Here is a 27662-nt window from a genome sequence, read left to right as displayed (position 1 = left end):
TTTGTCTGCAAAGTACATTTGAAGTGGCACATCAGTGAGAAGCAGGCAAAGGTACACATTATTTGTTCGTCGTTGTTCAAACTTACCGTGGCACTGTTTTGCCCTTTATACCTCAGGAACGTGTTAGCCATTGTTCCAGAAATATTTTTACCATGTAAACACATAAACACCATAACACATCGCACAAAAATCTCCTACCAACAGAACTAAAGTTACTACTCCCAAAAAAACTACTTTCGGGGAAAAAAATGAGTTTACTATAGGCCTGAACAACGGTTCTCAAGTGACTTAAGTCATTTAAGGGGATCTTATGTGAGGATACACGCCTGCAGCACGAGTACGTGTTTACATTCAGAAGGAAATGATGTAAGAGATTTTGAACACAGGCCGGCGCGTAGGGTTAACTACTTAGCCATTTGAGCTCATATTAAATGGGTGTGTAACCCAAACAGCTTTGTCTGCACCTATCTTATGTTTATTTTCTCGTCAGTGTAATCCAGACATTTGGATAAATTCGCTAAACGGTAAGCTGTTTCTGTGTGATTGCTAAGGTAGTGCGGGGCAGCTCATGAAGCTACAGCTGACTTGCTAATACAAGCTAGCACTGGCTAGTTCATTCTACCGAGAGTTCGCTGGGTATCTTGCTTTTTTAGCCTAAGTTCAAAATATCGAGAAGCAAGATAGTTGTGTACATGGCGGCGGGAACTGAAAACGTGTTTAACCCAGCTAGGTTGCAAACATCAATAAGGCTTTGTGACCTCCTCAGCTCAGCTAGCAACCTAGCTAACAATAACGTTAACTCTGGCAGCTGGACAGTTCGGTACAGCTCAAAACAAAAGCTGAGTGTAACGTTAACGTCATCCCATGTCCAAAATGTAAGGAAAACGTATATATTTTAACTGCTGTTAGCACGTTTCCACAACTTCATTCTGCCCAAATGCCGCGACTGAGCCCGTAATCTGCATTCACAGATCCACTGTATATAAATGCTGTATATAAGCGATATTACGGGAACGTTGTGGCTAACAAATAACAGATAATTAACGTTACCTAATGCTAGCTGTGCTAGCTTATTTCGAAGTTAACTACGTTAGCTAGCCAACACTGGTGAATGGACTACTCTTGAGTAAGCAAGTTCCTAACACTCACCCTTTTCACCCTTCTCATCTTGGTAAAGTCGGCAGCTGAAAGTTAACCCTGCGGTTACTCTTAAGTTGCTAACGTTAGCTATATCGCTAGCTGCTTGTAGATATTTTCTGTCACGCCTGCTGCTGACTGCCATTTACAACTTTATTTTATGGTGTTTACGTTGTTTTTTAGACTGGAGTTTCGAGCAACGTTTCTGTTATTGTGTGCATGATCTGTTGCAGGTAGAATGGAGCTTCAGAAAATCATTCATGATGCACTGTACGACTTCGTCCAGTCACACATACCGCATGCAGATCTGAGGTAAGTTACTTCTCTTCTCAAATCTTTTCTTCCGTTACTAGCGTTAGAGAAACATCAGCCAAACCAACGGAAACATTTCCCATTTCTCACCCTTTCATTCGTAGCACTCTAGACGATGTGCTGCTTTCGTACATCACTGGTGTGCTGGAAGATCTGGGCTCTCAAACAAGCGTTGAGGAAAATTTTGATGTCGAGGTGTTTGTTGAGATGCTGGAAGCTTATATTCCGGGATTTTCTGATATTGACAGGTAAAATGATTTTTTATAAACAGAATTCATAACTTACTTTTTTCCTTCAGGACTAAATGACAGTAAATATTCTGCAGGTTAATAGTGGATATTCCCCTTCCCCTTTTTCTCAAATCATATGAAAATTTCCCCTCAGCGTTCAAGTCTGTGAAATGATGTTTAATTTGGCCTCGAAGCTGGCCTCGGCACGGAACACAGGTAATTTATCCAAGCACCAGTGATATGTATTTTGGAGGTGTCGTTAGAAATGTCTTGTACAATTCAGAAAACTAAATTACATATACTGTGTAAAGAGATGACATGTAAGTTTATAATATCTGTGAATCATGGCGTTTTAAGAATCGTTTGAGATGAAAACGGGAGAGATGAATGGTCCCTTGACGGTCTCAGCCCACGGAGCCTCAGTACAGAAGACGCACAACCACTTATCACAAGTAGAGGGAGCCACAGCAAAGGTAATGAATCTGCTTCTCTGAATACCCAACACCCTGAACTTAGGGCCTTAATAAATATAACCTAAGCAAACGTACTGTAAGAAAACACTGTATATTTAAGTCGTTCATAACACTGATTTGACTTACTGTTAACAATGGGACATCCTTACAACAGCTGATCATTAAGTCGGTGAAGATGCGGCTAGATGCCCCTTCCTCAGTATGTTTTCTATAAAATTGAACCACATAAAACAAAATGAAAATCTTTGAAAATTTTAGATCAGTTGTTATCTGATTTTACAGGAACAGTGTAAACAAAGTAAGGACATGCAGCATTTTATTGATGTGAAACTGATTCAGAAGTACAAATGACAAATGTACATGTAGCACCCAAACATCTCATTCTGCAGAGGTGCAGAGTTGGTGTCCCCCCTTTGCTGTTCTAGAAGCCTCCGCTTTTCTGGGAAAGCTTTCCACTAAATTTTGGAATCTGACTGTAGGAATTCTCTTCCTTTCAGCCACAAGAGCATTAGTGAGGTCCGACACTGATGTTGGGTGGTGAGGCCTGGCAAGCAGTCATTGTTCCAGTTCATTTCAAAGGTAGTGGATGGTGTGTAGGTCAAGGCTCTGTAGAAGCCGGTTAAGTTCATCTGCATCTCATTTAGTGAGCCATCTCTTAATGGACCTCGTTTGTGCCTGGGGGCACTGTCATGCCTCCTCCACCAAACTCTACAGTTGGCACTATAAATTGAGCAGGTAGTGTTCTCCTGGCATCCACCAAACCCTCATTTATCAGTCAGACTGCCAGATGGTGACGTGAGATTCATCACTCCAAAGAACATGTTTCCACTGCTCCAGAGTCTGAGCACTGGATGCCCTATACAGCTGACGTTACCCATGTTGATCTTGCTCGACCATGGAAACCTAATACATAAAGATCCTAACAAGCCTTTCTTGTGGCGACGTTGCCTCAACAGGCAGTTTGGGACTCTGTTGATATGATTAAGCATCTAATCAATCAAATGTCAGAATATTTCAACAATTTAAATAATACGTGAGTAAATTACGATTCTTCCAAAATAATAGTCATTTCCACTTGACAATAACAAGGCAGACATTTGATGAACTGACTTGTTGAAATGGTGGCATCCGGTGACAGGGTCACATTGAAGATGACTGAGCTCTTGAGTGTGACTCATTGTACTGGCAATGTTCTTCTGGGTAGATTTCATGGCTGTATGCTTGATTTTACACAGCAGTCAGCAGTGGTTGTAGTTAAAATAGCCAAACTCAGATGTCCACATACTTCTGACCATTTAGTGTGTCTAAAATAATCGCTATAGCTACAAAATGCTAATGCTAGCAAGCCAATGAAACTGCAGTGAACAACTTTGTGTGTGTGTGTGTGTTTAGATGAACATTTCTGAGTGGGATAAACAGGAACAGCACCTTCTGGAGATGTTTCCTAAGTGCAGTGTGACAGAAGCCAGAAGTGCATTGTCTATTGCTAAAGGAGACATGGAGGAAGCTGTTCGACTCATCATTGAGGGAGATGTTCAACTCAATCACACCCCTCCTCCCAACGTGAGTATTCTAACCAGGGTGATATTTAATTTGATTATGGAGCATCTGGGACTCTAAACCGAATAGAGTTATTAAAAAAAATGAACGGCAGTGCACATGAACTCCTGGTGCCTACAAAACATTTGACTAGAGTGTCAAGCAGTGTGACACAGCAAGTGCATGTATTCTGTGAAATAGTGGTCTGTTGGACTGAGTGCCCTATATATGAGTGGTGAACCCTAGTAGAGCTAAATTACAAGTGTAAATTTCTGGAAAGTAACACAAGTCTCTGCTTATTCTTTGTCTGGAAAACTTCACGAGATGCAAACTTTTGTCTTTAGGCAAACCAAGGAAAGAACGTCTCTGCCCAGGCGGATGATAAACTTAAAGCAAGCATTTTGGAAAAGTGAGTCTTCTCTGAACTACTGAAAATGTTTTACTTTTAAATCTTCTTAAACTATTCAGTATAAATACCTCACATATGCATGCTAAAAACCCCTTAATCCCCCATTATACAGTGACATCAAGTTTTTACATGTGTCACAGCTTAATAATTAAAAAAAATTTGGTGTGTTCAACAGCCAGTTTTTTCTATTACACCCACCACAGCGGTACACTTTTAGTTTTACTGTAGCCAGTTTGTTGCTGCATAATTTCAGTCTCTCTCTGTCTTCTCCATCAATGGGAGGGGACCACCATATGATCACCACTGATGAGATATTATTTGGGCACAACAGTGACCTGGTAGTGGCATGGTAGTGTGTGTTATGCTGGTATGTATGCTGAGGTTTTACACACCTCAGTGTCACTGCTGAGTTTAGGATAGTTCACCAACCTAAAACATCCAGCTAGCAGTGGTAATGTGGTCATTGACTGACCACTGATAAATGGGTAAAGGGTGACTTAGCTCATCTTTTCCCATGTGCAAATTGTGTTATCATCTCTAACTGTACACCAAAAAGGTAGATGTGTACATAGTGTTTAAAATAATATTTGATCAGTGGTGAGTCTATGGTGGTCTCTTTCCATCGTTGGACTGGGAAAAGGGGGTCTGATAAATTGTGCTGCAGTCAGTAGCTGTAAACCTACAAAGTGTACCTGTGTGGCAGGTGTACCTGATGATAAGGTGGCCAGAGTGTGTGAGAGTATTTTATGTGGTGCTTCAGTTATTTTGTACACCCACAAGTCAGTGACAAAAAAACCCTACTATTTTGGAGATACTTGGTTGTGTGTGTGTGTGTGTTATTTATTTTATTTTATTTTATTTTATTTTGTTTCATTTATTTATTTGGACAGTGAAGATATGCTGCTTTGACATTACCAAACTCAGAGACTGAGTACTTGCAGTGTATGCTAGTGAAAAATCTGGTTGATATGTCGGAGTTGTTTTTAAATTCAAATCATTCTGAAAATGCAGAGTACAGCCATTGTGTGCATTAACACATTTTCTTTCAGATATATGCTGGTAGATAGCGAGGAAGATAAGAAAATTCACAGACCAGTCATACCAAAAGATGTGAGTACTTCTTTTGCTGATAAATTTAAATCACTTCCATCAGTTTAAAATTTGGTGATTAAGGCACTACATTTGAAATAAACAGTGTGGTGTAGACCTACAATCGTAATGTCTTGCTTCAATGTCTTGTAGGCCCCAAAGAAGCTGGTGCGTTATCATGGCAGCCAGGTGGTGACTACCAAGGGAGAGCGCTATCATCTAGTCAAGAAAGACGAAACGGAGGATATGAAAAAGACTTACGTTAGCCTCAAGCCAGCACGCAAATACCGCTTTCATTGATAATGAGCATCCAGTGTCTGTACAGTTACATATCCGTTTGACACTTTATTTCTTCAGACATAAAATTGTGTATGAGTTGCTGTCAAATTGTGGCTGTTTTTTTATTATTATTATTATTATTATTGTTTTAATTTTTTTTTAACTTCTGTGTACTGTTTCCTTTTTGGATAGTAGTGATTCAGACTACATCCTATTACAGCTGTACTGACTTCAGTGTTCTATACATTTTTTTAACCTGTTTTTTAAAGAGAAACTTTACAAACTTTGAAGTTGAAGGTTGATACCAATATAGGTATTTCAAAGTGTCAGTAAAAGATGGTGCTCTATGGCTGTTTTGTTGTACTTGGGTCTGTTACAGAAACAACCATTTTAACAGTTACTCATTTCTAAGTATTTTAACTGCTAGGATGTGATTAGAGGTTGATGCCCAAATGCTCTCAAGTATAAAATATTCACTCTTTATTTTTTTATGCAGATGTATAGATTACCAAAAGATATCCAAACGTCATTATTACCATGTAGCCAAGTTCTCTCAAGCTGGGCTCGAGTTAGAACGCACTGCAGCATGATTTCACATTTCGTCTTAAAGATGAACTCCAGTGTCAAATTTCATCTACCAGGTGTAATGACATTGTTAGATTAACAAATGATGTGAAATCGCCTACATGCCTAAATATTATTTGTAAATTTGATCAGTGTGTACATTTGACTGTTTTTACTGTAACACACTATCCTTTTATCCTTTATCCTAGTCTTTTTGTTCTGCTCAAACTTAAGTGGACACTGCTCAAAACATTTTTCCAGTACCACCCCATTTCACTGCTTAAAAAAGAAAATTGTTATTGAAATCTGTGCCTATGATACTCAGCCAGATGAATAATTTGGCAGTCGGACACTGTTAGTTGCTGTTAACAGGCTCTATTTAACTGGTTTACGCTTTATATTCTCTGTAACTGGACTACAATCTTACTTCATTAGAGAAGGATCACAAGGTCAGCCAATAGCTAACAGGCTCGCTTATACATATCCAGAGGCATGCTTCAAGTTCAAACATTTGCATACAGTCATGTTATACTGCAGTATACAAAGTAAAAGATATGTCTGTTACAAGCCACAAATGTCTGTGCATAAGCTAGAATTGCCATTAAATGTGAATATTGACAAGTAGATTGGTGCTACTGTAACATGACAAACATGATGCGATAGTGTAAATTAGCATTGTGCTAGTGGTGGTAACCAGATAAACCAGATATTTAAAAGTACAAAATCATAAAGGATTTTTATGAAGGTGTCAAGCTGTACTGTATCTCCACATCCATGGAAAATTAGAATGATGGCCTACATCATTCAAGTATTTGGCTCTGGAGTGCATCTCTTAACTTTATTTACACTGGTTATAATGTATATCGCACCATACCTGGTTATTTTATTTGATTTCAATTAGTTATTCTTCATTAGAAGTATTGTGTACTTTGGTGATTACAGGTCTGCATGGGATTTGATGATGGAAATGATGTTCATGTAACCCATGTTCACTATTCATAGTTGTATTGTTATCTGTGTTTTACATTTGTAACTTTGTTCAGGTATCATTTGTGCTTGTTATACTCAATTTGTGCATTTTGGAGAGGTGAAGGCTGCTAATACTGTCTGCTGAACTGTAAACTGAAATCTGTACACGTCCATAGGTTGGGACACCGATGTCAAAATGATTTTTGTTGTATACTTATTTGGAGTAAAGTTGAAGAGATTAATGTCATTTTTGTGTATTTTTGGCCATATGCATTGTTTAGTAATTAGCACATCAAGATCCCCCCACACTTGGTGAGTGTGACTGGGACTGTCATTTTAAATGTAGAGTAGCTGGTATTTTAAATGTTTAAAAAAAAATACAAAAAAAAACCCCGAATATCAAACAAAAGAGTTGTATAGTTACCAACACTACAACAGAAACCCAGTAGGTATTCTGCCACAATTGGTATAGCTTTGTTGTTGTTTTTGTTTTTTTGAATAAGCACTTACGTAACATGACGTTATGCACCTTGAGAAAGTCCAACAAAACAGACAATTTGTGTTTAAAGAGTTTTATTTATGAAGTACATGCACAAAAGGTTGGAACATCATTTTCAGTAGCCATTCAACTTAGAAATCATATAGTAATACAGCAGAGCAAATTATTCAAGGACACAGGAAGTAAAAAAAAATAATTTTGTATTACTTAAAAAAGGAGAGGGGCAGGATCATGCTAAACATTTTTGTACATTATAACTTGTGCTAGAACACCAGTATTTGCTTCACTTCTTTAGGAGAAACATCTAAGGAGGGTGTTACTCTCAAGGACTTCTAAAGAAATGGTCAATAGCCTATTATCATGGTCATATTCCCTACCTAAACTGGAGAATACAACTGCTCCCCTTTCATATTAATGAGTGAGAAATGCAGAGTGTGGATTTAGAGTAAGCTTTCTGAGAAAAACAATAAGATGTGATTTCTATTCTTGAATACAGTTTGGAGTCAGCATTGCCCAGGCACTTATTTACCAGTGAGTCTGCATGTATGAATAAGTATTCACTCCCCAACAGATGGAAAAACCAGAGCAAATGAATTGTACATACCAGAATTTCCAAAGAAATGTTCTGGCTTAGGAATTATTGATTTTATGAATTTAAGTTTTCACTCATAAGTAAGGAAGTCTTCTTTTCATGTCAGTCACCAAGTCACATGTTTACTACTGCTCACTTTTTTAAAGTAGTGGACTGAAATCTTCCAAACTGTTCTTACAGATGGAAATTACCGATTTTAGATGCCGTTACTGCCTGAAATAATGGTCACATTTTATATTCATCCTTCAGTAAGAAATGACAAGCAGTCCCAAGTGCTCTGTACAATATTTTTTTGGATATATTTACTCCATTTTAAGTGCTCTTGCGCTCAGTATCCCCAGTTAATTTAAGTGCTATACTAACAATCTCATTCTTTCAATTGCCATTATAAACAAACTATAGAAATGTTGTCATCAAAAAAGACAATACTTCAACATTAATTGTTCAACTAAATCCAACAATCGTATTCAAGCACTTTCAGACAACTCCATGTCAGGAAAATGAATTTGGCACATATACAAGTAGCTATATCATAAAGACTGTCACTACTTTGTAACATGTTTCAATGCATGGCACCCAAAATATGATCAAAACTATGAATGTTATCAATGCTATTTTTTTTCTTTTCAGATCAAGATGTCTTTAAACAAAGTACCATGGCCAATGTAAACAAATTCTTACATGCAAATGCAATATTAACTAGATCACAGGATGAGATATCAACAGTATATGGACAGGTTAATGGATAAATATGTTGGTTAATCAAACGTCTATTAGGAAGATAAAAATGTGGTAACAAGCAAACTGGAGACTTTGTTTGTAGAATTAAGATTATAGCATTCTTTAAAAATAGTATAGCAACCTCAGAACACAAGCATAATATTCCTTTCAGATCCAATATCATTATCAAAAATCTGATGGGTATATATCACTCCTGCGTAGGACAGATTCATTTTTACCTATAAAATATCTTTTATTGAAATCAGACGGCAAAAGAGTTAATATTAATGCCTTCTAAATACAGTATATTAAATTACATATTTGCCCTCACTTGCAGTTACAGTCCTGAAATTGTACCACATGTAAAATAAGGTTACATTCAAACAAATATACAAGTCAAACAAAAAAGTAAATAAAATATATGCCTGAATGTACACAAAAGATAAAAAAAATATAGAAATACTCAGCAATGATCAAACTTCATTCAGTAATCCAGCTATGACAGGGCCAAACATTCCTTCAGTGTTTTAAAACAATACTTCCTGCGGACTGCTCCTGTTAACTGCAAAACTACTGACAAATTCTGCACTAATTTCAAAAGTCTTGTATTTTGCACAAATTACAGTACACTGTAAATTCACCAATTGTAAGACTGCTTCTAGTCAAGGCTCACTAGAAGTGGTCTTATAACTGTCATCTTATGTGATATGCTTTGCTTATAAATGAGGACTCCAAACTGTAGGAATTCAGTATTTCGTTATGGCACCTTGCTCGTCCTAAGATGGAACCAACAATGAAAAGAGGCGCTAAGGTAGGTGCAACTGTGCTTTGAATGCCTGTTTTTTCCTTCTCGTGCATCATATCACTTGGCAATATGCATCACACTACGCTTATGAGGACTCAAAAGACGGATCAAGTTCTCTCTAGTGGTACCTTCCTTGAATAGATATTGGAGTAACAAGACAATGGCTTGAGACAATCAAAGCAGACTTAAATACAGGCAGCCAAAACACTGCCAGACGCTGTCAAATCAACAGTCTGAATGTACAGACAAGCATACATTCACATCCCTACACTTTATTATACCACATCCCCTCCAACAGCACGCAGATTTGTTTCCTGCCAATTAACTGGGACCTTGCTCGTATCGCCCCTTGATCATCATGTTCAGTAATGGACCAACCTGTGGAACAAAACATACTGCTGTTTTAAATGTGTTACCCTGATGTGATTTTTCAAGGACTAGCAGCTTTTCCAGCAAAGGACTAGTCCAGCAAAAAACATCAAAAACTGGTTTAAATGACACATACTCTTTTTTTGTTTGTTTTTTATACGTACTGATCTTCAAGTAAAAGATGCAAAAATTACTAGGGAATGCAAAGAACCATCAGACTTCGCAAAGTCCTTAACTTCTGGTTGTTTCTTGGTTTAGACAGCAGAAAGGTCACCACTGTGACACGTTACATTACAGCTATGGATTCAAGCAACATCTGGTAACTGTAAGCCAGGAAGCTTGTATAACTAGAATTTGTGGCTTGCCCACTACACCATGAAGCAATGCTGCTTTACAAAAACACAAGCATAACTAGTAACAAGTTTTGGCACATGCTTCCAATATCTGTACCAAGAAACTAATTCAAATGGCAAAATAAGCTAAAAAGGTCCATAATCTCATGATAAGTTGTCAATATAAAATATATGTATGTTCACTTTAATTTTGCTTTAAACCAGGTTAGCTACAATTAAATCTGTAACTAGGTTATTGCCCGAGTCAAAATACAGAGGGAATTTCTCCAATGCACTAATCTGGCTGAAGAGTTTAAAAATAGAACAGCATTATGATTAACTGCTCTACTTTTTAGTACCTCATGTGGGTCCCCCAAGGCCTCTCCCAACATCTTTTCAATGTTCCTCATAATGGCCACCTTCTGATGTGCTTTCAGTGGGTATTCTATCCTCTTTGGAGTGGGAGCTCCCTGAAAAGACAAGACAATAGTTGACCTTCACAGGTGATAATAGATTATAAAAATATGCAAAAGATTCTGTATGGCTGAACTGACACTATTTATGATTTTAAAACAGGGCCCTAGGAGATTTTTTGTGAACTAGAACCACCTAGTTCTTCAGTTTGTGCATTCACGCAAAAACAAAATCATGTTTGAGGTTATTTGATGTCTAAGCCAACAACAATACATTTGAAGCTATTCAGAAGCCAAGTCAAGAGCCAGGTGCATGTGAGGCACTTTAGTAATTTCTGCAGGGTCATTTGGGAGACATGCATTCAATGTGTATTTTGATAGGATATGTTTCTGCATAGGTTGACACTCTTTCAGTTTCCATCTTGGACACAAGTGCAAATGTGTTTAATTAGCTAGGTTTTTAGCCTCTAAATCAGGGTGCCCGATTTTGGTACTGAAGATTCACCACTCTGCAGATTTTAGTTCCAACCCTAATCTAACAAACCTAAACCAGTTAATGAAGGCCTTGGTCATGTGACTATTGGAGACAGGTGTGTTAGATCTGAACTCACCAGGGTGGTACATCTCCAGGACCAGGATTAAGCACCCCTGCCCTAAATGTTCATCTTTAAATCCAAAATATACTACTTGTTCGAAAGTATCCATGTACACCTTCTAATTAGTGAATTCAGCCACTTTAGGGTGCAATCAATGCTGACAGAGGCATTCAACTGTACACGTAGACTGTACAATCTCCACAGAAAAGCAATGCCAATAGAATGAGACAATGTGGAGCAGCTGAACATGAATGTAAGGGCACCATGCCCAATGCCATGCATCGGCTAGACAAGTATAGAACCCCCCCCCCCAACCCCTAGTATTGTGGAGCAGTGGACGTGCATTCTTAGTACTGATGGACCACTGAATACCTTTGAGATAAGCTGGAGCACTGTTCGTGACCCAGAACTAATCATCTATCATCAGTACCTGACCTTATGATTGCTATTTTACTTCTTATGTCATAATGAATATCACCTTTTACTGACTTCTACTGGGCAAAAGAAAGCATCTAGGACACAGCTGTTAAATCACCCTTCATGGGAGTGGGGAATACCTTGTACCAGAAGTTGACAGTAATTGTTACTCCTCCATTTAACAGGGACTCGATGTGATGCCACCTATAGTTTTAAAAACAAACATATTTTACCAAAACATTAAGAATCCTCAAAGATGAATTCAAGCTCATCCATTAATGTCAGAGGTAAAGTTCATCAACAAACTGTTGACTGTTAACTCATTGGACAGTGATAATATTTACTGTTTAAGCACTTATTTATTTTTATATTGACTGATTGACTGACTGACTGACTGATATATTGATAAATAAAGATGTGATTTCTGTATGTTGCTCCTATATATTTCTATTATGTTCACTTCAAATAAATCTAAAGGCCCTCAGGCTAAAACCAATGTTCTTTTTTAACATTACAGTCTTTTTGCCAAATTCAACAGGCTGGAGTACAGAACCAAAACAACAAAACTGTCACTGTCCAAATAATGTATGGGCTGAGCAATACATCAATAAATCATTTACAGTTATCACTTACCAGTACATTGGGATGTACAACACATCACCTGGTCCAACAACAGCCTCATATCCCATGACATTTTTAAATTGTGGAAACTTTTCATGATCAGGGTTTTCAAAATCAACCTACAATGACAACAAACACACAATTAGAAACAGTGCTGTAAATGTGCCACTAAGGCAGTGGGTCTAAAGTCATTCTCAGGGACCCCCCCCCCAACAGTCCACACTTTTGTAAAGAACTGTGTAAAGGTGGAAATGGTAGTTGTGACTGGATAATATATTAGTTAGAGAATGAGCTCAGAAAAAGTGACAGGAAGTGGGACTGATACGTTTAATGCTGTATTACTGTTTGAGTGACATGAGCCAATTAAATGTAACTAATGTGAATAATTACCACAAGAATATCCAGTTGCATCTACCAAAAAATGTTCCAAATCTGCTCAGTTCACCCTACAACTAAAACAGATTTACATATCCCTGATTACAAATTTTAAATTAAGTCCCAAATCCCAGTAATACCTGGCTCTGCCTGTCACATGGATGATGAACAGGGAAGGGGTAGAGACACTCAAACTGGTCCGGAGGAAAGAGGATGCACCTTTTGTGACCTTTGATTTGTGCAAAGAAGTTCTGCTGCTCATCATAATGTGCTGGTGTCACATTTCCTTTTCCCAGCAAAAGAATGAGGAAAAAAAATACATAAAAAAACAAAACTGACACAAATAAGAACCACTGCTGCCTTCTCAAAGATAAAAAAGGTAATTATATTAAAAGTGTTCTATTGACATGACTACAGTACTAAAAGGCTGGCAATAAATTATATAGTGTTGTACCTTCCATGCCTATGAGCAGCAGATTAGACGTTAGCTGTCCCCAGTTTCTTTTGGTTTGCTGCTTATTGATCCAGTTCCAGTTGAATCCCAGGAAATCCACAACAATTTTTCGCCCAACTGTGTCATTCAGGGTTTGCTGCAAGTATACTCTAAAAATAATGAAATTAATGTCAATAAAAAAAATTGAGGGTTTAACTGTGTACTAAATTAAAATTAAATAAATAAGACACAGAACAAATTTGAACACTTTTCCCTTTGCCCCAACTGTAGTCAATAAGTCAAGACATGTTTGGTGTCAAATGTTTCCTTCTTTTGCTTTGCACTGGAGCTACAAATCTAATGTAACTAGCAGGCAATGGAAACTGCATCATATTAATCAATGGTTCGAAGTTTCTATTACTTGTTATATATTAGCTTTGTACTAGCTGTGCAAACTTAAAGAACACAGAACACAGCTGTGCAAACTAAAAGAACACAGAACACAGCAAACTTGTCTAGCTGCCTGACTACATTTGGGGTACCACTTTAAGTCAAACACCAGTGTAGCCCATTGAAAACCCAGTCTTGGTGGGATACAGTGTTTTCTTACTCTACAATCTGTACTAAGTAGTGCAGAGTCAGCTCTTGTAGACTGAGGAAATAGTCTAGGCTGAATCTCTATATTTTGGAGAAAAGTTTACAGAGATTTTCATTATAAACTACAGGAGCCATTCACATTATATACAATAAACGTCATGCCCTTGCACAGTTTAGTATTCTCCCTTCCACATTTCTTTTTTACCTAAACAGCTTCATATTTACTGGACTAGTAGAACCATCTGTGTTGCAGGCAGGTAAACACACTCAATTGAACAGGGCAGTGGTACATACTACTTGCTGCTTGGGTAGAAGTGTAAAGAAATATTTTCCAATCCATATCATCAAACCACAATGCTCTATGGTGTATTTAAATATCAGGTTTCACACATGCTACCTCTGCATGACTGCTACAGCTCGCATGTGTTGGTCATTCATTCTCATAGCATTTGCACTACAGTGAAGTACAGTAAGCAAATTCTACACAGATCCTTCTTTCCAAATGGATAAAACAGTCAGTTACTTGCACAATAAAACATAATTTGTAAAAGAACACAATATATATTTGTTACCCATGCCAGTTTTTTAACTTTTGATTGGGTAACCGTTTCAAGACGGTTGATAGACCTACTGGGAAATGTGTATGCAATACAAAGTGTTTAACTTTTATTTCACTTGATGACAGTTAAGAATTGTAGTTTGCCTTTTAATAAAAGTGTCTGAAAAGTGTTTTCACTGGTTACATAGAGTACCTATATAGTGTGCTTCTGGGATGTGTCTTGGATGGCACCGCTCTGCTGCTCACGTAGGCTGTGTGAACTCTCTAACCAAGTGGTCACCAACTCTCCTGCTGGAGATATACTTTCCAGCACAGTTTAGTTCAAACCTGTATCAAATAGGCTGCTCCCTTACTTACCACTGATGTATCTGATGCAGCCAATAAGGGCCAGGAAGACGTTAATTAGCTGGAGCAGGTGTGGCAGACAGGGGTTGGAACTAGACTCTGCAGGAAGGTAGATCTCCAAGACTAAGGTTGGTGACCACTGCCCTAACCTCACAACATGAGAAACCGAATGTTCTGAATCACTCACACCAAACAGAGGTAGTATTTGTGAAACAGGCCTAACTCCGGGAAAGATCTCTAATGCACAAACGCTTGTAGCTTATAGCTTTACTTTGTTAAAAAGTGGTCTACTCATGTTGGTATTGTGATAGCCTGATTTTTCACCATACCTGTGTCTTTCAAGGGACCCACTGGTTGCTTTACTCTAAGCTGCTGCTTTGTGCTTCTTTTCTTTACTCTTTTCTCCAGCTTGTGCTGGCAACCAAGTCACTGTGGTGACGTTATTTGCAGTGACGAACTCCCTCTTGTGTTCTATTGATTTCATTGAACAGTTCTTTAAAGCACAAAATTTCTTTTTCTAAAAAGCTGATTTACCACAACACCACAGTAAAGCAACTACTGTTGTTTGATAGCAACCAAAGGATAGCAGAATGATACATACATGGTGAAAAAAGCGCTAATAGATTTAATAAGATGTTACAATGCTTTCCAGCCAATCAGACTGTGTGGTTGGAACTAATGAGGCTGATACTGCTGCTCAGAAATATTTCATGGAGAGAAAAAAGAAAAGCTATCAAATTTCTAAACAATGCTTTAGAGATTAAATATATAGTCAGGTTTTCACTGCCACCTGAAAGGTTTGAACAAATAATGAAATTCAGCTTTGTGTATAACACTGGAGGCACATAATGCACTATATTAAATGACAAGCATTCCAATGGCTTGAATCATGACCCACGATTTTGTCAGCACTAGGCCACAGAAAGTGAGAATGATATAGGACAAATAGGGGTGTGACATTTTCATGGTGTAAGCTAGTCAAAAGACAGTATCAGTTTCACAGTATCAGGCTAATAAGCTATTAGACTAAATGATCAACACAAATTGGTGAAAATGAAAAGTAAAAAAATATGAAATACTTATTCCAACATCACCATTCCAACAGGCATTTAATTTAACACATTACTTGATTATCCTTGAACATAGTACTTCCCCATTTTACTTTTTGTAGGGGGAAAATCAAGTGTTTCAATCCCATGATCAGGAATGCAGAAGATATAAGCAAGAGATCTGACAGTGATTTTTACTGCATTTTTTTTTAAAAAGTTAGTTCTGAACATCAAATCTGATCGGCTGTATGCATTCTAACTGTGTTGTAAAATCTATTAGCAGTAGTGTGACACCAATATGGATACTGTATCGGAGCTGACAATAGCACGTAAATACAGTATTGGTATTGGCAAAGGAGAATACGTGATCATGAACCAATTTCTGACACACGTGCATGCTACTGAGTGACGTGTACATGCGTACAGGTAGATGGTCCTTAACTGAAGTACAGCACAACGCCAGTGCTGGATTAGTTCAGATCTGAGACAAGCAGTAACAAAAAAAAATGCTAAGTGTAAAATCCATAACAGCTGTTGAAGAGGAGTCACTAGTAGTGGGTGATACATCAGTTGCATATTTTTCCTAATGTATTAGCTACAAATAAGCATAAACAACAATGTAGAAACAGTGGAAAAAAACACACTAATGGTAGCCCTTTACTGAATGGCTGCGTTAGACATGTCAATAATCCCTCTTCTCCCTCAGTGCAGTCAGTTGCGGTGTGAGTTAACGTTATTCTAGGTGATTATTGAGGGAGTGAACTTTAGGGAGATATACAGAAGGAGCAGTCTGGGGTTAACCTCTAGCATAGCAGCCCTCTGAGGCTTTAGCATGAATCACTCTTATATTTACTAAACTCCAGAAACATGTGGTGCTCATAGATGTAAGCATGAGTGTATGGGTCATATCCAGTAAATGACTTGAGAAATTTGACCATGGAACACTTAGCACTGTTTCTATCATGCAAGAGAAGCTGCTGCACCGGCACCAAGTTTCCCAATGCTATTCATTCAAGATTAGTATGTCTTATTTGTAACACAGGCCACTGCTTTTATTATAATAAAATATTTAAAGTGTATAAATATTAGACGTTTAGAGGCATCTATTGAGTAGTTCGGTTAGACAGAGTTTGTATTCTTTACATTGTTACTATTTCTTCTTTCATAACAATACAGGTTGTAAGCATTAAAACACGATGTTTAAATGTGGCAGGGGAACAGCAGCCAAATCACTGCATGAAGAGGTCAGTACTCTTCCCATCAGCTGGCAAAGTAACTGCTTAGTCATGCCCCACAGCAGTTTTATTTCCTGGATTGGATTTCTTGTACCTCAACACTTTCCACTACTTTGCACACCTGCTGTTACAACATTTCACTGTAGGCCAACAGTCTGAACTCAAACCGCTCACTTGATCTTAAAAATATGTATAAACCATGCACTGTTCTGAACAATGTAAGGCTTACCTCTCTTTTCCACCCTGCTCTTCTGTCTGATGCATCTTCTCTACAAACTCTGAAAACTTCATTTCCATTCGGCGTGATTTTGGCACAAAGTTCTCGAAGTTCGACATTTTCTTCTCATCATAATATAAGAATTTGTGGTTTTCAGAAATGTACACTGAGAAGTCCCCATTCCCGATGTTCTCTTGCAAGTAATTTATGTCCCACTTGAGTGCTGGGTACACCAAGTTGGTATCCGTTAACACAACAGGTTCCTGTGAAAAAGAGCAGGAAAATGATGTACAATTTTCAAAGCATTAAAAAAAAATAAATAAATAAAATAAATATATATATGTATAATATATTTATTCAATCTTTATGTGCAGGGACTAAATGTATACAAGCATGTATACAAGCATTTCATTACTGGCATCTATTCATTTTTGTCATCACAGTCAGACTTGTAGAGAAAATATTTTTAAATATGGGATGAATCAGGTTAGGGTTCATCGCCCTATTGTGCATTAGGAACCATCTGTCCATCAGTACAGCCAATAGCCAAAAGCAGTCTATTCTAACAAAGACAAAGTAAGACGTATTCTAGTGCCTGTACTCCTCTTTTCAGCATTTATGCATCCCTTCACAGTCACATCCAGACATGACTTGGTGAAACTAGGGTCTATGCAATTGCTTAGGGTGGTCTATCAACATAATTTTTTTTAAAAATGATTTATGAGTTCTGCTCTTTAAGGATTGGCTCTTTAAAATGCACACAATCTCCATGGCAAAAATAAGACCTTATTATGACATGACTATGGACTAAACCAATTTTTTTTTTTTAACTTTTAAGAAGACTACCACGGATATGGTGTTCTACATGGTTTTGAAGCCCACTCAACATCTTGTTCATAAATGTTTATACTGTCGCAAGTACAACTTTATCCTTTTTTAAGTATAATATTCTTCCAAAATTCTCCGTATGCCTGAGCAATTATTGTCGAGAGCTGCTTGTATGCAGTACATCGACAACGCACATGAGTAACAGCACTTTTTGGCATAAAACCGACGCTGCTGCCTCTGAGAAAGTGAGAAGTGCTACGTGACCGAAGGAACGTACACTGTCTCGCACGTAGGCGGGCAGCCTGCCTGCGCTGCAACCGCTCCTGCCCGTAGTAAGCGATAAAGCAAGGAGACGGAAGCGACAGGCGGCAGATTAAAGAGAAAAAGAAAAAGAAAAAAAACTATGGACAGATAATATTTGAGAGGTTCGCGTGCTTTGGTTTAGTGATGGTTTTCGTTTGGAAAAAAAAAAGTCTCTTTCAAAACAACCGTTTTTTTGACACCTTGATAATTCAAGGCAGAGAGGGTTAGTGTTTTTTTTTATCTAAAAGTTTAAGCTCAAACAGGAAGCTTAACAGAAGCACGAATTGTGGCAGGCTGTTGGAAATAAACTGCATGGGGCACTGGCAGTAGCAGCAGCGGAGGCGTGGAGCCCAGTTTTGCCTGACGGCATGTGTTATCATTATCATTATGGGAGTTAACTTGGCTAACAGCTAATGGCTGGGTAAAAGCGGACCAAACACTTCATTGTATTTACTGCGCTTTCAAACTCCGCTGATAAAAATGACATTTGTCTGCAATCGAGAGTGCGACTCCACCTGCTCCTTTTCCCCAGGGCATACATCTACAACTACATACGCTGCAGAACCAAACAGGTTTGCCAGATTGCAAGGTTACCACTTAAAGTTACCTTAAACTTGACTTTCGAGTTCGCAGCCAGAGAAACAGTTAGCTAGCTAGACTGCTGACAGTTACTGCTAACATTATATTAGACAGTCTTTATGTTCTCCTCTTCAAAATGCAATACTAACTTGACAATTCGTTAGCGTTACCCGATGAGACTAAGTTATATGTAAACACAACAGACAGACAGAGGCATGTCTAGCTACCCTGAAGTAGGTAGCTAGCTAACTAACTTGCTTAGAATTATCTGCCCACGTTTAACCTAAATTATTTTTTAAAACCCAACTGGCTATCAAAATAAAATGATATGAACCGCGGCTGTCTACTAGCTAGTAAGGTTAGTTAGCAAGCGTTAACTGTATACATGATTCAGCTGGCTAGCGGTGAGAAGCTAACTGGCTAGCTAAGCACAACCCAGACAACATTACCTCGTTATCGATAAGGATCTCTGCGCGGGGGTCCGTATGAGACAGACGAGGGATCTGTCTTGTTTGAAAGGGGTACTTTCGAAGCTGAGAGTCCGTCCACCCCGAACTATGAACACCTGAAAAAGCGCTAGCGCCGTCGTTGGACGTGGGGTCGGCTTCTACCACTGTGGCCGTTGCCATTTCCTCCTCCGTCTCTCTCTGCGCGAATGAAGATTGTCCTCGCAGACTGTACAGCTCGTTTTCCTGATATGAGTTAAACAGACGAAGCTGCGTAAGCACAAGCAAGCCAAGTGGTTCAGAGCTGCCGAGAACTCTGAGGACAGCTTAGTTAGCTAACTAGCTAACAGGTAAGTGAGCATCGCGGACAAGAGGATGTGGGATTTGTTTGGCAATAGCGGCGGGCGGCGCTGTGTGCGGCGGTTTTCTGGAACAACGGCGTGAAGCTAGAAATGCTGCCGTGTTTTGTTTCAAAACTATTCTGGGGATGACGCGCTCCGCGCACCTGTGCGTGCCTCTTATACTCCTCTTCTCCTCTTCATCATGCATGAATAAATTATGGGCAGTTGGTTAGACGAATAGATCTTTATGAGGCTGTGCTTCTTTTGGGCACCCTTAATAAAAGTGTATGCAAGCAATGGTGTGGCGAGGTCTTTTCTTTTGAAAAGGAGATATTTAATTGCGCTAGGCATTCTTTCGCTTTAAAGGGCCCATATTCTACCTTTTTATTTTGATAGTATGTTATGTTTTTTTGTTTTTGTTTTTTGATCCAATATCCAATTACGGCATTTGTGGTTTTCGTGGATTTTTTTACACTGTTTACAAAATGCTTTTTTTTTCTTTCATTTTTGTAAAAAAGTGGTTTTCTGGGGCTCTTTACAGCGAACCTTTGAGAATTTGAAGTACTGAAGAGCATAACCTGCTAAACACAGCTCATCAGTTTCACCCAGATTCCAGGAACAATGTAAACTTGGCCGAAACTCAGTTTTAAGTCATTTAGAAATGTAATTGCAAAGAAAAAAAAAGCACAGGCCTTTGGGTAACATTGTGATGCTGCACGTCTCATAATCTTGTGACAAATGATTTGTCACGATGCCTATTAGGTGCAACATCCCATTCCTGCAGCGCTTATCCATAGATTAGAGTGCCCTAAACTAGATGTTGCACCCAAGCATTTGCAGCAAAAGCCGCAATTGAAGAGTTTCATTCCAAAATGCTGTATATCTATTTGTAACAATTTAGGATTGAATGATGTTTTGAAAAGCTGATGTACAATGGAAAACACATTTTTATCACTGTAATAAAGGTTGTATTAATCCTAAAATCTCATTGATATGTCTTGAATATGTAAAGCCCACTCCCAACAATGTATATCAGGAAACATATAAAATTCTTGAAATTCTTGACTAGTTCATGAGCTGCTTTTCCAACAAGGATGGAATTCAAACCCACGCATGCAGAGCACAGCGAATAAGCAATCTGTCACCTTAACTTCTCAGCCTCCTCAACCATGTTCCCGTGTTCTACATGAAATTTATGAAGACCACGTGCAACATGTGGGTTTCCTTGTTTCTAAACCTCTGGTTCCTCTATTGCTAACACATCCAGGAGAGTCCCATGAATGCAGAACACGCAACATTAGCTCCTCCCACGAATGCAGAACACACAACATAGCCCCTCCTACAAATGCAAAATACACATCATTAGCTCCTCCCACAAATGCAGAACATCCAACGTTAGCTCCTCCCACAAATGCAGAACACACATTAGCCCCTCCTACAAATGCAGAACACCCAACACTAGCTCCTCCTACAAATGCAAAATACACATCATTAGCTCCTCCCACAAATGCAGAATATCCAATGTTAACTCCTTCCACAAATGCAGAACGCATGACATTAGCTCCTCCCACAAATGCAGAATATCCAACGTTAACTCCTTCCACAAATGCAGAACGCATGACATTAGCTGCTCCCACAAATGCAGACCACATCATTAGCTCCTCCCACAAAGGCAGAACACACAACATTAGCCCCTCCCACAAATACAGAAAAACGAGCTCCTCCCACAAATGCACACAACATTAGCTCCTCACATAAATGCAGAACACACAACATTAACCCCTCCCACAAAGGCAGAACACAAAACATTAGCCCCTCCCACAAATGCAGAACACACAACATTAGGTCCTCCCACAAATGCAGAAAATACAACATTAGCTCCTCCTACAAATGCAGAACACACATCATGAGCTCCTCCCACAAACGCAGAACACACATCATTAGCTCCTCCCATAAATGCAGTTAAATAGTTAGTAACTCTGTCTAGTTAACATATAGTTTTTGGCTAATTCTAGCTGCAGGGTTGCCACTAGATCCAATGTACTGGGCTATGTACCTCAGTAAATTGTTGCTACGGCCCACCATAATCATGGGGGAAAAGTCAATATGTAAGATGTAAGATTTCATGTTTTAACTTTGTTGGGCTATAAGGCACAAACATTGTAACCATGCAAATTTATCATAGACACTACATTTCCCACAGTGCCCCAGCATCTTGCATTTGAACACAGCTCTTTTCAGTAGGATCAATTGGCTCAGCTCACAAATAAGAGCTGGTTCTTTCAGCTCCCAAACAGCTCTTCATTCAGGAGCACTGACCGTGTTTTTTCCCAAAATTAGCAAAGTTAGTGATATTATCTATTATTTAATTTCCAATAAAACCTTACCCTATTGTGCTAATTAACAAAAAGCACTTTGTTATAAAAAAAATAATAATAATAAGTCAGATGATGATGAGTAGTTGTATTAGCAGGAATCACAAGATAGGCAGACAAATTCAGACAAATCCATCAACCAGTTCTCAATAAACCACTCCAGGTTAAAAAAAATAAAAATGAGAGGAATGAATGAGGCACACTTGAAAACACAGCTAAAAATTACATACAACCAGAGATAAACTAACAAAACAAGGAAAAGGTTTGGGAATAATAAGGGGGCAGAGCAGAAATGTTCTGAGTAGGTCCAGGAGGGGCTTCTATGATTTTCGGGTACAGCATCAGATGAGCTACCAATGTTTTTCAATTATTTACAAAACAAAGTAAATAAATAATAAATTGTCTCTTTAATGCAACTCAGCTCCCAACGTTCACGTAAAAGAGTCATCTTAAGAAGCTAACTTGTTTGTGAACGACGTCACTAGTCTCTATAGTCAATCTGCACAGCAACTGCTCTTAGTACAGAGCTGGCAGTAGATGGACAAAGTATTCAGCATCAAAAATGTACAAAAGTTTGCATGTCAACAGAGCAGCCAGAGTCATGTTAATGCTTATGTTAGAGGTTAAACACTTGTAGCCTACTAAAAAACATCAGAAGACATAAGTTATTGAAGACATTAGTTAAGTCAGCAACTTATGTAGTCTAATTGAATTTAATACATCAATAATATTGTATTTAATTTTCAAATAAAAATGATATTATGCAGTCGATAGCTTCTCATGTTTACAAGCTTGTGTTATAACTAGCTTGAACTGAGGGTGCAAAGACAAGAGCAATGAGAAAACCTTGAAGACAAAGACATGTAGAGTGTGCCTCTGTACAACCAGCAGTCTAGAATCACACCTGGTTAGCTACTAGTTTTTGCTGGCATTTTTTAGGATTATTTCTAATTAAAAAATCTCGGATTTTTTTTTTTTTGACTTTTTTTTATCTTGCTCTTCTTTATAGTTGCAGATATATTTAGTCTTCTGCAACCCACAGTTTAATTAAATTTCTGTTCCATTGACGTTTATTTGGATCTTTATATATTTGTGTCCTGTTCATAGACATTCATTTATTTGTTCAGTAATTTGTTCAGAAACAATGAGACCCATTAGCTGCTCTCAGTCATACAGCTTTTGAGCAGGATTAGTTGAACTAGATTGCATTAACCCAATACTGGCTATTGCATTTCCTTTAAAACTAAGAAAGAAAGAAAAAAATCATATAAAACCTAATCTATTCTATTATGATTTGGGGCACAATCATTTTCTGAAGATGTATTTATAACATGACTTATAAATATATTGTAATGTAGCTTAACCATGTTCCTGATTTTGTCACTGATGTAGTTACATTAGCAGCAACTCCCTTCACCAGCAGGTGGAACCCTAGCACTGCTGAGATCTTCATCCTTAGATATCACTGGAAGGCCTGTGTCACTTAAAAATTGTATGGTGGAAGAAAATCACCCACAGGTTTTATAGGTGCTTAATTTTCAGGGTATACTTCACAGCCTTTACAGTTGATTTTACAGTTAAGATCTGAAAATAGGATACACCTTGAGTTTCAGGTAGACAAGCATACCATCTAAATATGAAACATATGTAATTTGACATAAATGTGAAAAAAATGTAAAACAGTACCAGCTGACATGAAGTGATCTGAACTAAAATGGCTCAAAAGAGCTGACTTTTATGTTGGTAATGAGAACTTTAAGGTATCTATTCAAGTTAGAAGGAGGCATGTTACTCTGAAACTGTTTGTGTAAGTTTAAATAAAGAAATAAACCAGAAAGTTTTATTGCTTATCCACATTTATCTTAAAACTATGATTCTAAGCAAGTGTCCTCAGAATATAGTTTCCCACTGACCACTGCTCTCACATCCGTACTGACCCTGGCCCCCTCTTGGTGTTGTGTGTTCAAAGCTCCTAAGTCACAAATCCTATTAGTCAGGGTTTCTCAGAACCATTAAATGTAATTTTCCCATTCTCCGTGGATCATATCATCACTTCACTTGGGTAAAATTTGCCTTGGGTAGTGTTGATTTCTTTTCTTGGGTGAAAAACAACCTATTTTATATAATGGTATAGGTTATAATTTACATCATTTCAGTTTGCATGATTTTGCACTTTATAATATTTAAATACATGAGTTGTTATCTTTATAATATGTGATATTGAACATTTACTTCTACATTGTAAACTTAAATTAGTTGACATAACTTTAATAAATCATGCAAACTTATCACCTCGAAAAATTAAGTTACATAAGCTTAAATAACTTTATATTTGAGTTATAGTTACTTTCTAAACTTACTTTTAAATAATTTCAACTGTACTATTTTTTCTAGGTCTGTTTACTGTGATTTTGTTCAGTTAACTTGAATCAGCCTAGTTTGTAACCTTTCATTTAATTGTCTATTCATCTGTAATGCATCTGTATCAACTGAGAAACAGCTGCATTATTTTAAATGGATTGTTACATACTTTGATGAACAAGTGGCTGCATATTCAATGGCTACATATTCTCTCATCAATTTCGCCATGCAGTAACTGGACAGGAGTCACCTATTTCTGCAGACTCAACTGGCTTCAGGCATTTTGCCATTCTGTTCAGAAACTGCTTAGGGCTGGAATTTACCAACTGAAAGTATTCTTGGCTACAGGCTAAACTGATAAACCTGAATACAAAACATCATCATGGTGAGAATGATAAAACCATATAAAATGCAACTGAACATTTTAGCATGAGAATACGCTTTGGCATAGAAATGACATTATGCAGAGAACTAATGAAAAATGAAGTTAATTCACAGAAACCAACAAAACTACTAAGATTCTGGGAAGCTTTTTGGACAAAAGACTCATCAGTCTGTAGTACTTCTCCAGATTGATTGCTCTTAACTAGATTTACCTAAATAACTAAGGATTCTAAAAGAAATAGTACACGTAAATAGAGGTGCGTTAGTAAGTTTAACAAATGAATAAAGTAAACAAAAAAAGAAGTTAGTGCAATTGTTACGTTTTACAGGGTGGAGTAACAGGCAGCTTTGAGCATATCTGGTAGCCAGTGGATTTCCCCCAAAAATCGGATGGTTTACGGTTAAGTGAGACCGGAAATGACCTTCCTAACTGAGTGAGTAGATTTAGACATACATGTATAGACAGCTCCTAAACTTCAGCTCCTCCTCCAGAGTGTCACCTCTCTCTCAGCCACCTCAGCCTTATGCCCCACTGCAAATCACAGTGGCAAGGCCAACCTCTCCGTCACAGGCGTTGTCTCATTTGAACATACACAAGATAAAAGTTTAGCAGTGAAGTTGATGAAATATTTTTAGACTCCAGTAGAGGATATCTTATTAAGAGACTTGTTAATTTTCAAGACATGATTCTGGCAACCGTGGTTTGTCCTCTTCGTGTCTAGCTGTAATTTTTTCCTATTATGGTGTATGGTATCATGCTGGTTAAACAGATTAAAATGCTATGTTTGCCCATTTAAAATGGTAATAATGTGGACAAGCTAATGAGGACCTCCAAAACATCAGCCTCCCATTCCAAAACTACTGATATGGGGCCTGTTTCCCAAAAGCATCTTAAGCGTGTTAAGACCATCTTAACTAGGAGAGAGATTCTTCAGTGTGATGCTCACTCTACCATTTAAGAGTCATCTTTGTGCTAACAAGCCCTGTTGTTGATTGTTGATTATGTTGATTAAAATGTATAATGCTAGAATTGAAAAAAGGTGTCCCATTACAAGCCAGGTCTACTAAGTTATCTGCTCCATTGGGTTAAGACGGGAGGTTGAAACTTCGATAGCACCCATACAAAATTAAAGCCCTATCTGATTAGTGTCAAGAGGATTTTTTTCTTTTCCTCATAAATAAGATGTCAACGAGGTGCTTCATTGACACGTCTCTTAGTAAAGAAGACTACACTTGCAGGAATGAACTTATCCCATTCAATAGAGGTTTAATCTGCTTTTTTAAGAGAACATCACTTTTGGAGGGCCTTAGTTTTGTCACTGTGTGCTACTGTAGAGTTGGCACTTTTGCAGGTGGGATGGTAGCTGGCAAGTATTTGTTTATAAACCCTACTTGTTTAGATACAATACTTGAACTAACTTCTATTCATCAAACAGTGTGAATCCATGCAAAGCCTTTTCCCAAAGTCCCTTTGAAGGCGACAGCCCATTGAAGGAGGAGGAGAGGGGGATTAGCTTCTTCAGCAGCGGTGCATTTCCGAGGGAGCTGATTAGCTCGCCATTCATTGTTAAATCGAGCAAAGGAAGGCCCTAGAGGAGTGAAAGGAGCCAAATAGGTGGGCTTGGAATAAAACATCCACAGGAAGCCCAATACAGGCTACATGAAGTTTCCCAACATTTTTTTTCCCCTGAGATGATGGCGTGAAAAGGAGATTAGCATACAAAATTAGAGGCAGGATAATTTGAGGGGCGACTTGGTTCATGTTTTCCCTCTGTCTCGACAAAGTTAATTAAACTAGTATTAAACAGTAAAGAAATATCCAAGTGCCAAGGCGTTGGGAGTTCTTTGAGGATTACTAAGACAGAAAAAAAGAAGCGTTTGAAAGAAGAAATTGAGGAGAGGCGTGAAGGAAGGAAGACTATAATTAAAACTTTTTTCTTATTGTTTCCCTGCCCCAGGGTTATCTGACACTAAATTAAGAAATAATAAGACAATATATACTGCACACTTTAAAAGTTAGAAGCAAAAATCTATGCTCAGAACATGCTATTTAAAATAAGCAGTTCTAGTAAATAGCCTGTAGTATATGATAACCTAATAACAATATTAAGAGTATTAATAGTGTTGTTGTATATACATACATTGTTAGAATTAACATCAACAATGAAAAATTCAGTACCACTTATAGTGACATAATCCAAAAAGCCTGCCATGTTTATAATGTGCAGTTCAAATGTGCCTAGTTTCTAAAACATGCATACTTACAAATCACAAAAGAATATACCACTAAAACAACAGACACAGATTACATAGCTTTAATTATAAAAGTATGGTGAAAAAAATACAAAAGAAAAAAAGAACTAACAAAAAACAAAACACCACTACATAATATATGGGCAATAAATAAACAATATACAAAGTGCTTCATCTTATATACACTTAATTTACAGAATTGACATCCAGTGTGATTATTATCCCAGTTTCAAAATATAACAACATTTAGTTGCTGCAACAGCAACTAATAATTCAGAAAATGGAGAGAGTAGAGAGACTTCTGCAGGTGAAATTTTGGAAGACACTATTGTCTAATGTGCTCTACTTTATGGTTAAATATGGTTTTCAGTGCTATCTTAAAAATGCATTATGAAAGGCATCCATGTATGTTTGAGTATGTCCTTACAAATATATATATATCACTTTGAGGAATATTTGTGAAGACAGAAAGCCTTTTTAAAATATTGATACCATCACAAAAAGTTTGTTTTTTCTTGTCCATATGCAGTTTAGGTCTTTTGAATAAGTCCAGTATTTTATTGATAATGCATCACCAAAACCCAATGATATCCAAACGATAATAATATTTATTGGGT

General features: G+C 37.8%; 2 protein-coding genes across 3 annotated transcripts; one reads left to right on the top strand and one right to left on the bottom strand.

Annotated features, from left to right (window-relative positions):
• Positions 1 to 381: 381 nt before the first annotated feature.
• Positions 382 to 7246, top strand: cuedc2 (CUE domain containing 2). 2 transcript variants are annotated; one of them, XM_036574212.1, is made up of 9 exons: positions 382 to 524; positions 1371 to 1449; positions 1554 to 1697; positions 1834 to 1895; positions 2037 to 2152; positions 3545 to 3715; positions 4036 to 4100; positions 5150 to 5210; positions 5343 to 7246. In XM_036574212.1, exons 2-9 carry the CDS (start codon positions 1376 to 1378, stop codon positions 5487 to 5489), a joined length of 840 nt encoding a protein of 279 aa, XP_036430105.1. In that variant the 5' UTR covers positions 382 to 524; positions 1371 to 1375; the 3' UTR covers positions 5490 to 7246. The 2 variants fall into 2 exon arrangements, with proteins under 2 accessions (XP_036430105.1, XP_036430106.1); XM_036574213.1 differs by having other exon boundaries at positions 401 to 524; positions 1375 to 1449.
• A 311-nt stretch (positions 7247 to 7557) lies between these two features.
• On the bottom strand, positions 7558 to 19754 carry hif1an (hypoxia inducible factor 1 subunit alpha inhibitor). Its single transcript, XM_036574211.1, has 8 exons — positions 19335 to 19754; positions 17188 to 17438; positions 13195 to 13343; positions 12881 to 13026; positions 12378 to 12484; positions 11885 to 11948; positions 10678 to 10788; positions 7558 to 9995 (listed from the first exon to the last, which is right to left on the bottom strand). The coding sequence occupies exons 1-8, from the start codon at positions 19512 to 19514 to the stop codon at positions 9939 to 9941; spliced, it is 1065 nt and encodes a 354-aa protein (XP_036430104.1). The 5' UTR covers positions 19515 to 19754; the 3' UTR covers positions 7558 to 9938.
• Positions 19755 to 27662: the final 7908 nt, after the last annotated feature.

Source organism: Colossoma macropomum, unplaced genomic scaffold (assembly GCF_904425465.1).
Source record: "Colossoma macropomum unplaced genomic scaffold, Colossoma_macropomum, whole genome shotgun sequence".
Classification (NCBI taxonomy): Eukaryota; Metazoa; Chordata; class Actinopteri; order Characiformes; family Serrasalmidae; genus Colossoma; species Colossoma macropomum.
This window is presented reverse-complemented; position numbering and strand designations above follow the sequence as displayed.